Below are 12,337 nucleotides of genomic sequence, written 5' to 3' on the forward strand. Positions count from 1 at the left end.
TGCTACCCTGAAGTTTATTGGATTTCCCTAATAAGAAATCATACCACACCATTTTCTTTTACATTCATCTTCTGGGTTGCATATGGTAATTTCTAAACAAAGACACAACTTAGTGCAGGTTAAGAGGCTCACAAATCACTTATCAGATAAATCTGATCTCTTTTAAATAGGTGCTGAACTGAAAGACAAAAAAGGTACCATTTTGTCAGGACAACAGGCGACCTATCTAAACTTGTTTAAAGTCAAAAAAGCAGAGTCTCAGAAATAAGTCAAAGTTTCTTAAAATATCCCTGACAGAACTATTATTTACAAGGAAACTCTTTTCTAGAAAAAATCCAAGTGGACAAGGAAAGCATTTCCTAAAATAGACATGCATTAGAACCACAAAGAGAAAAGAACCAGAAGAACAAAACCAAATATTTTGGGACTCATCTAATTTCAGAAGAAAGAACTCTACAAGTGCAACTGCAGATTCCGCGGGCTGCCAAGCGATTAAAGGCAGTAATTAAAGTAGATAGAGAAGCAGTGAAGTTAAATGAATTTTCTGCATTAGCCTATTATTAGATAAGGGGAAAGAAATTCCAGTTCCAAAGGCTCTTTAATGATTATTGACCTTAACAGGAATTTGAGTCTCTGAGAAAGATGTCAGGGAAGAGCTCAGCCAAGTGCAGAGGGGTGAGGCACTCAGGGCTCCATCCCAAGGGGAAGGAACACAGGGAGCATTTCCCTGTGCAGAATGCAGACATTTCAACTCCAGTTAAAGCCCAGACTAGACCCCAAGAGCCAGGCCAGGGGCAGCTGAGCAAGTCCCAGCTCCAGCTGGCAGCCCTGACCTGAGCAGCTTCCCAAAACCACTGACTGGGGTCACCCTCGAGGCACCAGCCACGAGTTCATCGCCGAACTTCTGCCGCTCAGAGCTCGGAAAATCACCTGGCATTTGAGAGCAAGCTACCACCAAGAAATGTGATCCCGAAATCTGGCTAAAGCCTCGAGGCACTCCCTGCCTTGGGAGGCCCAGCAGTGGCAGGAAGGCTGCCCTATTGTAAATGCAGGCGAGCCCGGTGGGAAGAAATGCTGATGTGTGACTCCAGTTCAGGAGGCTGAATGATTTCTTTATTATAACTATACTATCATCCATTAATATACTATCTAAAGGAGATACTAAAGCCACAAACCTACTTTTTTTAACTACCATATCTAACAGCTCGTGCCCCTCTCCGAGAGTGCAGCCACAGGTGGGTTGGATTGGCCATCAGCTCCAACAATCCTCACCAGAACCCAACCAAGCAATCACCCCAGGTGAACAATGCTCCAAGCACGTTCCACATGGGAAAACGAGGAGCAGGAATAGAAACTGTTTTCTCTTTCTTTCCTCTGTGCTGCTCTATGAAAAATCCTGAGAGGGAGAAGAATGACCCTGCCACAGTGCTCCTTCCTCGGGGTCACTTACGGTGTTGAGGGCGTTGAGGGTGGTGTCGTCCCGCGAGGCAGCCACACATCCATCCTCCGTGGATCCCCCGTCACACATCCCTGCAAAGGCTGCCATGCTCCTGCAAGGGCAGGGGGAGAGGGGGAAACTCCTCAGCTGTGCTGGATGCACTCACGGTGCACTGCACAGACACTGTGTTTACACCTGAAATCCTGGGGTTTAGGGCCTTGTGGCATTGTGCATCAAATAAGGCACCACAAAGCTGCAGAGCTGAGTCACCCCAGCACACGGAATAAATCCAGCATTACAATCCAATCTAATTTGCTTTCATCAGCCAGAAGTCTGCACTGCCAAAGGAGCAGAGCCTGAGCAGGATTACAGAAGCTGAAACCTGCAGACAGGAGAGCAGTCTCAGCAGACAGCAAACTTTGTGCTGTCATCTTGGTTTTAATATGTCAGAAAACTGACTGAAACTGCAGATTCCCCAGCCTCTGAATTCTTGCAAGCTCCAAGTAATTTACTGAGACTCTGAGCTACTGTGAAGCCCACCGGTGCTTTGCTGAACCCACCAGGGAAGAACTGAAATGCAAACTGGAGCTCCCAAGGGCATTCCCTGCAGGGATCCTCTGCTGTCCCAGCTGCTCCACCCAGAGCAGCTCCTCCCTTGTCACCCATCCCACACCACACTGCTGCCTTTGCACTTCATCTCCAGAGCCACAGGCGATGGGAGGGTGCTGTGCTGGCCCAAATCTGGGAGTTCTTGCCTCAAACCCAACGTCTCAGCTGATGCCCCGGGCACCCACAGCATCCCAGAGTGGAGGAGGGGCTGCAGCCACCACAACCCTGCCCACCCCCAGCCCAGCAGGCCACAGGCACGGCAGGATGGTGGCTGAACTCACCTGGCTGCCCTGAGGTACATCAGCAGGTCACAGTCGTTGACTCCTGGCATCCACACCAGCTCCTCGTGCTGTGTCACCGTGTCCCCGTCCGGGGACGGGAACGGCTGCAGGTCAGGGAGCTTGGCCTGCAAAACCAGGGCACACAGACATGGCAGCTGCTCCTAACTCAGGAGCACCACAGGTTCCCTAATTCCCTGCAGCAGTGGGATCTGGCAGGTGGAAGATGTTCAGACAACAGCAGGTGAAGGATTTGTTCCAAGCTTCAGAACTCTGAGGATGCTGAGGCATCAAGCCCAACCCATCCCCTTCATCCAGCATTCCTTCCTCAGAAGGGCAGTGACTTTCCTGATGATAACTCCAGGTTAACAGCACCTCAGCCCACTGCCAGCGGAGCCCTTCTGTACACAGGAGCAGCAGAGATGGGAAGGAAAGCACTTTGTACTGCACAGCCCCGAGGTTTGGAGTCCAGAGCTGATGGACAATTCCCCTCAGACACAGCAGCTGCATTTGTCACAGGGATGCTGATCCAGCTGCTGCCTGCCAGGCTGAAACCCTCCCAGAACACACATGAAGGAAGGCAGGAAGGTAGCTACCAGATGGGTCCCATTTGAAATCAGCAAGAAACCCCACAGATTTGACACTAAGTTTAAAATGAAGTGCTCGGTAAATCATTGGAACTCTGAAGGGAAACAAAGACATTTCCTGAAAGGGAGATAGCTCAGCAAAATGAACACTGCCTCTAAATAAGTATTACACTCTATCCAGAGACCCAATTAGCATCTTTAGTCATCTCCTGCTCTGAGATGAGATAGCTGAGAGCCTCTTCAGAAACAGCTTTTAAGCCCTATAATTACCTCCTATACTCACAACGCTAAACGTATTTGAGAGGCAACATTTATACATAACCAGTAATTACAAGTCACAGGTTCAGATGTCTTTCATGTTCTGCTCTTTAATCTGTACTTTATTTCACTTCTTGCCTGGGAAAATGGGTATGCCATTGAAGTTCTCTTCTGGCAAGGGATAAGCCAGCACTGGGAAGTCTGTGAGAGAGGCACTCCAGCAAGCAGGGGGCTGCACGAGCCCATGTTCAGCCTCCTGTACCCTTGGAACGTGCTAAATTCCTGCAGTTACTCCCAGGAGCAGCTTCCTCCTCATCACAGCATCACTGAGGCTGGAGAAGATCTCTGAGATGATCAAGCCCAAGCTGTCCCCAGAGCACCGAGTGCCACCTCCAGGGCTGGGCACTCCAAACCTCCCTGGCTGTCACCTGGAGCCAGAAGCTGTCCAGGAGCACACTCAGTAGAGGGAGGTGAATTCTCACAGCTCTGCAGTCCTGCAGAACATTTGTCTCCTCTCGTGTCCCTGCTGCTGTGGGGACACGGGCAGGAGCATGGGGGATCAGGGCACTGAGGAAACCCCAACCCAACACCTCTGACACCTGTCCAGGGCTCAGCCGGGGGAAAAGGAGGGCTCCAGGGCCAGCAGGAACCCCTGCTGGGACCTCAGGCTCTGGATTCTGCTGCTTCCACCTGCTGCTCACTCAGGGGGGTGTCAGTGGTGACATTTGTCAGAAACAAGGATGAGTGAGGGAACAATGGAAGTCAAAAACATGAAGCAAGCAAGAATTAAGAGTATTCTAAATCAATGGCCCTTCTTCCTCCTTTTTCTTCCCAATCCATAAATGCACGTGGTAATTATACCTTAGAGCAGGGTGACTAATGCCTGCCAAAATATTAGATGCCAATTTGAGATGAAAGTTGTTTTGAAGGTATCACTTACAGTACTCTTGTTATGACTACTGAAAAGAACACTACAGGTTTAATTACCAAGGACTTTTTTCCTCTGAAGGCAAAACATCCTCGAGAATGTGACATCAGGATCCATAAATATTTACTTTCACTAGTTCTTAAACAAGATTTTTAAGAGGGTCTGAATGAATATTCATCACTTGGATGCAAAACTCCAGCACTTGGACACTACAAAGTCAATTCCTCAGGAAAAGGAGAGGCCTCAGCTGCCAGTGACAGATCTGGCCCTATGAACCAGAGCAAGCTGTATGTTAATACTCTTTAAGAACAGATTATTTCCAATGCTTATGAAGGATTTCTCTGAAATTAGAATTAACATACCAGGAACATCTAGAGTCTTAACCTTACTCTGCTTCCCAGTGTGTGAACACACTCAGCAGCTCCCTCAATTTCTGTTTTAACAATCCAAATGACTTAAAGCACTTTAACTTCCAGCAGCTACTCACATTCCCTCAATCTTACTCAAGAATTAACCCAATAGCACTTCTGCTACTGAAAATCATTAACATATCCACATCTGACACAGAAAAATCTCAGTAACTGAGCTAAGGAAGAACTCACTAAAGTGAGTCACCTAAAGATGGTTCTAAAAACCCTCACTGTGTCTGAGCACATGCAATTTTAAACAACTGTCATCTGCACAGATCAAGAGGCCAAAGCATCTCTGGATACTGAACACAAACAAAACCCCTTACCTGGTGGCTGGGTCCAACTCTGATTTCACCTTGGGTACTGTTTAGCCTCCTAAGGTACAAAGAAAAAACAGCAATGAGAAAGAATTGCAAATAATGAAATTCAGAGTCATGCCCTTTTTTGTCATTGCATTTCCAATGCAAACGAAGCAGAAATAACACATTGTTGGGAGAACAAGAGGGGATGTGCTCAGGTGTGAGGAGCAACCTGTCTGTGGAAGGTGTCCCTGCGCAGGGGCTGGGACAGTGCCACCCTCCCAGGAAACAAATCCACTCCAAAGATGAGCCAAAAGCCTCCAGAAAACAATCAGAACACATCAAAATACCTCCCCCCAATGCACGGTTTTGCAAGACAACCTGACACTGTTTTCTTGTTTTCAGGCTATGCAAGGAAATGACTGAACTAGGAAATCAATTTTCTATTTACAAAGTTGTACATTAAATACCAGGTTACTACAAGGTGTCAGAATTCTCCCCTGTGAGGAGCAAAGAGGAAGCTGACAACAGAAAATGCTGATGCTCTTGCTTTCCTCCCAGAATTCATTTTAAGGCCCTGCTGACAACGTCCCTGTGCCCACCCTGAGCACTGGGCTGGCTTCAGCTCAGACAGGAAGAACCAAACATCCCCCAGCTCCCAGTTTCTTCAGCTGCACCACACTCAATATGATAAACAGACATTTAAGAACCAAGGCTGGACCATCCTGTAATTGCAAAGTTAAAATCAAAGTTTGGGATGGGATTTCTGCTCCCAGCTCCTTCTGTGGGAACTCAGTGGGGCTCTCCAGCCATTCCTCATGAAGCAGGGACAGAAACCTTTCTGTGTGTCTTTCCATCACCCAATCCCCATTTCCTGGGAACATTCACACCTCGAGGGGCTCCCTGCCCTGCCCAAAAGGTGAGGGCTGGGCTGAGCTGCTGTGCAGGGAGCTCTGGCAGGCTGCTTGACATCCCACTCGGATTTGAAAAGGGCACAGAGCCCCTGGCTCCTCAAGGACACACGATCTGCTCTGTGATTTCTGCTGCCTCCACATCCCCAGGAATGGCTTTCAAATGGAGAGAAAAATTCTTGCTATGGAAACTGAAATGCACTGCAGATCTGAAGCTAAATCATACTGGTGAGAGCAATTACAATGAGAATGGAATGGCATCCTGTGTTTATTCGATGGGAAAGGGAAAAAAGGAGCCAACACTGTATATGAAATGTGACACAAAAGAAACTGCTGTAACAAAGCAGTATCCATAGCAACAACAACTTAATATTTCAGTCCTCCTCAGCTGCAGTGGATTAAATATAATGACAAGATGTTCCCTTTGAAAAGTAACCTGTTGCCATGGCAACGTTGTGTTCTGCAAAGTAAACAGGGGCTGGTCAGAAAGGAGCTGGGAGCCAGTGCTGGAATATCAAAAAGGCAGGAGGAGAGCAGGGCAAGCAGCACAGCCCTGAGGCACAGAGCTGTGTCCAGAGAGCCCCAGCAGGGCAGGCAGCAGCCCCAGCCAGCCTGCTCCCCTTCTCCTCTCCCTCCTGAACCAGGGCAGCCTGGAGCTGGGCACGGGCTGGGCACTGCTCTCATCTCCCACTCTGGGAAGGAGCAGACAGGGAGGAGGGCTGGCACAGCACTGCCTGCACGACTCCCTACACAGAAATGAGCTTCACCCTCTGTCTGTCCCCTGCCTTGTCCCCACCACTGAGCAGTTCCCCAAGGCTGGCACAGCACTGCCTGCACGATTCCCTACACAGAAATGAGCTTCACCCTCTGTCTGTCCCCTGCCTTGTCCCCACCACTGAGCAGTTCCCCAAGGCTGGCACAGCTGGCAGCTCTGTCCATGGGCACAGTGCCACCAAGGACGGGGACATGGCCACCAGAGCTGCCCCAAGGCACAGCAGAACAGCTCTGGGGAGAACCTGGGCTCAGGATTATCGTACAGAACGCCCAGAGCAGGGCAGGATGCAGGGCCCAAAGCTCTCCCGAGGCTGGGGGCAATGGCAAAAGGCGCCGGGGATTTGTGCACAGCCCTGCCCTGTCCCTGATGTCAATCCCAGCCAGCTCCCTGCCCAGGGAGGGCCTTGGCCAGGAGGCTGGCAGGTTTCTGATGGAAGCACACAGGCTGGATGCCCCGCTGGCCCTGCAGGGCCAGGGCTCACCTGCCAAGGTGGGATCTCAGCAACGGCGCTGCTGCTCCTTTCACCTTTCCCTTTTCACTGCCAGGGCTCAGCAGCAGCTCTGCCCTGCAGCAACTGCACGTTTTCCACCCTGCTGCAGCACCACAGGGCCCAGCTGTGCTCCTCTGCAGCTCCCTCCACCCAGCAGCAGCCTGGGTTTATTTGTCCTGCTGTGGTCACCCTGCCCTCAGCGCTCTCAGCCATCCTCTGCCAGCCAGCAACAGCTCCAACCCCAGAGATAACCCAGTGCTGCTGTTCAGTTCAAAAAACAACCCCAACAAAACCCCAGAGCAAAACCAGAACCCACACATCACACACAGGACAGCATTCTGTGCCACCCACGGAACCACCCCGGGCGTCGTCACCCCTGGCTCTGCAGACGGAGGTGATCCCTAAGTAAATTACAGGGGTGCTTCGACAGAGGCAGCTTTTTAAACCAGCCACAAACCTCCTCTCTAACAGCCAAGGAAGTGTCCAAAAACAGCTGGAAAATGTCATTATTTCTATATAGCCAAAGAGTAAAAGAGGAAAGGCACATCTTCAAGCCAGGATATCGAGGGGTTTGGGCTATATTTTGGTTTTTAACAGGCAATAACAAGCTGCAGCGCTGAGCAATGAATCTTATGAGATTTGGGGCTGTCTGTGAAGCCTGGTATCAACATCAGTGACTTTAATAAAAGCAGCCCCATGTTAGATATGTGTGTTATAGAATAGATTATAAACTGCAGTCACACACTTGGCACTGATTCACCAGCCATTATTAGTGTCCAGAGAATCAGTTACATCCACTGAGAGTGGGATACAGCAAAGCAATTCCTACATACTTGTGATTTCTGTAAAATTAATAGAAACTCCCAAGAAAAGGTTTTTTTTTTTAATTTTTAAAAATCCTTTAATTCAAATAGTCCAATACCCAAGATGAAAGACCTCTGCTCTTCAGAGGCAGCTCTAAAAACATCTGGCAAGGATCATTTTGTTCCATCTCTAGAGGGACAAAACAGGGGAGAACAAAATTACTCCACTCCAACTTCAGCACATTAAAAAAACAGTTTATCAGGGCCTGAAAGTGACTGGCACTGCAGCCAAGAGCATCTGTTTATGGTCACTGTTGGGAGGCAGGATACTGAGCCAAGTGGATCTGTAATTTTAACCCAAAATTGTCTTATGCATGTCATGTTCAAACACTGCACACTCCAAAATACAAAAGGGACAGACACGTTCGGGCTGCTCACCCTTTAACCAAAAAACCCCACAACTACCTCAAACCTGAGCTAAATACCTCAGAGGAACGAGTCCCCTCAATTCACCTGTGTCTTAAACCTTCACTCTTTAAGCAAGATTCTAAATTTCATTTTACAGAAATGGCATCCTAATGCTCAGAAAATATCCTTGCCCCTTGTATGCTTAAGTTTGCTTCATTTAAAACCTGTTGTAACTGTGAGTTGTAATAATTAAAAAAAAAATTAAAAAAGCAGAAGTAATTTTGTCTTCTGGGTGAAAAATCCAACCTGTATTTCAGGCAAATGAGCTTATAAGGGAAGGTTCTCAGTGCCTGCTCACCCAAAGCAGGAATGAACAGACGTGTCCCAACAGCTGCACCTGCAGAGCAAGCTGCAGCCTGCTCCTGGTGCAGGGGCACCACTGGAGGGCAAGGACTGCAGGCTGCTCTGCACCCCGTGCTGCTTGCAGGAGGAAGAACTTGCACAAGCTCCAGCCACACAGGAAAAGCTTTTTCAAGACAAAGTTGTTTTTTCATCATGTTTATAGAGGAGGAAAAAAACCAGTCTCTAGAGAGTCCTCAGGGTTGTCCCCTACCCAAAGGTGGGATGCAGGTGCCAGTAATTCAGCCAGTGAATGCAAAGGAAGGAAGTGTTCTCTCCACACAGGAGTTACCTGTGTGGGGAATGTTTGGCTGGCAGGTGCCATGGAGCACCTCTCTGACACCTGTTTACCTCCAGATAGGGAAAACACCAGCATTTTGATCATAAGTCCAAATAAATTAATTACTGGGAACCACTGCACGATGCAAAGGTTTTTATCTGCCTGCATGTGATTTTGACAGAACCAGAGTGCTGTTTACCAGCAGCTCTGACACTGGAGTGAACAGTGAACTGTAAATGAGTTCAGCATGGACTGCTGCTGTTAAAGTTTGTCCTGTACAGTTTCTAAAATGGCCAGGCAGTGCCTTTGCACTTCCCAGAGCAAATATTCACTGTTAAACCAGCGTGAGCTCCACAGCAGCAGCCCCAGCTCCTGTGCAGGCCAGTGGGAGCTTTTCCACAAAGCTCAGTCAGATCAGAGGCAGTGATCAACCTCTGGGGCTCTGAACCTGCCTGACAACACGAATCTGCAGCTCCCCTGAGCAGCACACACGGGCAGAAGCAACAGCTCGTGTCAGAGGTGATAAGCATGAAGAATGGGAAGCATGAAAGGAGCTAGAAGGTATCCCTAGTTCCACAATGCACCTGGAAACAAGCTCTAATTAAAACAAATTACATCCTAAAGAATTGGAAGGAAGGGGAAAGAGGTAATCTTGCTGATTTATGCCTGGAAAAAAAGCTGAAATGAAGGCAGAACAAAAGGAAGAGACTATTCTTCATCCAAAGGACAATATTCAAGCACTTCCCATGATATATCTGCAATTTCTAACAGCTGTTTGGAGTGGCATTAACTCACCAGACCACCTACCAGCAGTGCCTGGACTGGAGGACCTGCTGGGCATCCAGCCAGGACAAAGCTGTCCCTGAGGAAGGGCATGACTGCAGGAGCACAGCTGCACTGCCCAGGGAGCACGGGGCAGCTCAGGCACTGCCGATCCTGCCAGCACCAGCACCAGCACCAGCACCCCCCACAGCCTGACCCTCCTGCCACCCAGGGCTGCTTCTTCTGGGGGAGGGCTGTGGGGTTTGGGGGTTTGCCCTGGGTGGGGGGAGCAGGGAGGCTGGGTTTCCACTTATGCTGTTTGGTTTTATTTCTAAAGCCAAGGGTACACCTCCACACAAAGCTGAGGAGCTGCTTGGTTATGAACTGGCTGCCCAAGCCCTTCTCTTCTGTCCAGAAGTGAACTTTTAAAACCAGTGTTAAGGACACAAGCTGCCACATCCCTGTATTCCTGCAGAGCACTGATGGATTCCTGCACACACTCAAGGAGCTCCTTTATTAGGAATAAGAATGTGTCCACAGCTCAGGGCTATGGAGACTCCTCTCTAAACCACGAGGAGATCCAACCAGGCTGAAGTTCAGGGGAACTGAGCTCTGTCATCATTAGCAGGACTTTGCTTCAGCCAGAGGCCAAAGTGATCCACGTGAAAGAGGTGTTCTTGATTTTTTTATGCTCTGCAGGTATAACAGGAGATGGTTACAGGAATGACACTTGGGGCAGGATACAGACATGGATGTGGCACTGACACGGGCAGAATTCTGCGGGGTTATGCATCACTCAGCTTCTGACAAGAATCACACACTGGGTTGTGTTGGAAGGGACCTTAAAGATCATCCTGCTGCACCCCTGCCACGGCAGGGACACCTCCCACTGTCCCAGGCTGCTCCCAGCCCTGTCCCAGCTGGCCCTGGGCACTGCCAGGGATCCAGGGGCAGCCCCAGCTGCCCTGGGCACCTGTGCCAGGGCCTGCCCACCCTCACAGGGAAGGATTTCTTCCTCACTTCTCATCCATATCTCTGCTCTGTTAGTCTGAAGCTGCTCCCCCTTGTCTGTCGGTCTGTGCCCAGGTGAGCAGTCGCTGTCCCAGGTGAGCCAGCCCCTGCCAGCTGAGTGACAATGTGTGCAGGGCTAAGGGCCACCCTCCCGCTCCTCCCGAGTCCAGAGGTGTCACCGTGAGCAGCACACACAGCCCTGTCCCCTTCCCACCCAAACCCGCACAGCTCCAGAACAGGCTGCCCTGAGTGAGCCCAGCTCTGCAGCACAGGCCCAGGGACAGAGCCTGGCAATGGCAGCACACACAGCTGTGACCCGAGCACAACGCCCGGCTCCCCTCACACCCACTTCCACCTAGCAGTGACACTGCTGGCTGTGCCACAGGGATGCAGAGCCCGAGCCCTGCTCTTAATTCCATCAGCCTGACCCCCCGCCTGCTGAGCCTCTGCGGCGCTGCACAGCTGCCCCCGAGCCGCTGTCCTGCACGGGGCAGCACTGCTGCCATCCAGATGCACCGGTGCTACCTGCATGGCACTGACAGGCCAGCACAGCCACAGCAGCTGCTGCTCAGTGTCAGGGATCGGTGCCCTCCATCACCAGGGATCATCCATCCTGCGAGCAACCGGTGGCGGCTGCTGCTGCTGCTGCTGCACGACCCTCCTGCCACAGCAGCCACACAGCCCGAGCAGCCCTCACCTGCGCTGCAGCTGCCCACACCTGCATGCACACAGCTGCACTGGAGTCCCAGACCCCCCCAGAGCCGGCACAGCCCTGGCAGCGCCGTCCTGCCCCGGGAGCAGCTGCAGCCGTGCTGGCAGGGCTCTCGGGAACATGCAACAGCCACGGAACGAGCCCATCAACACCGCAGGAGCCACGAACGACAGCGAAAATCACCGTGGCTTCGGGGAGGCCGGAGTGATGTAGCCTACCTGCAGGGGCTGAATGGATCATCCATGGCTGTGGCAGGCGCCCGGGGGCTGGATGGATTGCCGAGCCCGCTATTCCCAGCCCAAACTCTGCCTTTTCCCCTCTCCCAACTCAAAATGGAGGCACATGCGGGCTGGGAGACCTCGCCGAGCCTGCACTGAGCTTGTGCTGTGACCTAAGCCCGCACGCAGAACGCAGAAACTTCGCCCTCGGACCGGCGGCACTGAGCATGTGCTGTGACCTCCTTCCTCCTCCTCCTCCTCCTCCTCCTCCTCCCTCTCCTCCGCCCTCCGGAACGGCTCCGCACGCCGCCGCCGCTCCGTCAACAGATACAGCCGGGATCCGCTGGTACGGCGGGGATCCGCGATAAATACCGCCGGGATCCGCGATAAATACCGCCGGGATCCGCGATAAATACAGCCGGGATCCATTAATAAATACAGCCGGAATCCATTAATAAATACAGCCGGGATCCGCTGATAAATACAGCCGGGATCCATTAAAAAATACAGCCGGGATCCGCGGATAAATACAGCCGGGATCCATTAATAAATACAGCCGGAATCCATTAATAAATACAGCCGGGATCCGCTGGTACGGCGGGGATCCGCGATAAATACCGCCGGGATCCGCGATAAATACCGCCGGGATCCGTGATAAATACCGCCGGGATCCGCTGATAAATACAGCCGGGATCCATTAATAAATACAGCCGGGATCCGCTGGTACGGCGGGGATCCGCGATAAATACCGCCGGGATCCG

At 51.0% G+C, this 12,337-nt stretch overlaps 1 protein-coding gene across 6 annotated transcripts in view; it reads right to left on the reverse strand.

Moving 5' to 3' along the window:
* The window catches only part of RERE (arginine-glutamic acid dipeptide repeats), a 174,643-nt gene that overhangs the window by 62,832 nt on the left and 99,474 nt on the right, over positions 1-12,337 (reverse strand). For all 6 annotated transcript variants that reach the window (XM_068171477.1, XM_068171471.1, XM_068171476.1 and 3 more), the window contains exons 7-9: positions 4,835-4,883; positions 2,329-2,453; positions 1,451-1,550 (exon numbers count right to left, since the gene is read on the reverse strand). In XM_068171477.1, coding sequence (XP_068027578.1) covers positions 1,451-1,550; positions 2,329-2,453; positions 4,835-4,883 — 274 coding nt within the window. The remainder of the gene's footprint in view (positions 1-1,450; positions 1,551-2,328; positions 2,454-4,834; positions 4,884-12,337) is intronic.

This window comes from Anomalospiza imberbis, chromosome 23 (genome assembly GCF_031753505.1).
Source record: "Anomalospiza imberbis isolate Cuckoo-Finch-1a 21T00152 chromosome 23, ASM3175350v1, whole genome shotgun sequence".
Classification (NCBI taxonomy): domain Eukaryota; kingdom Metazoa; phylum Chordata; class Aves; order Passeriformes; family Viduidae; genus Anomalospiza; species Anomalospiza imberbis.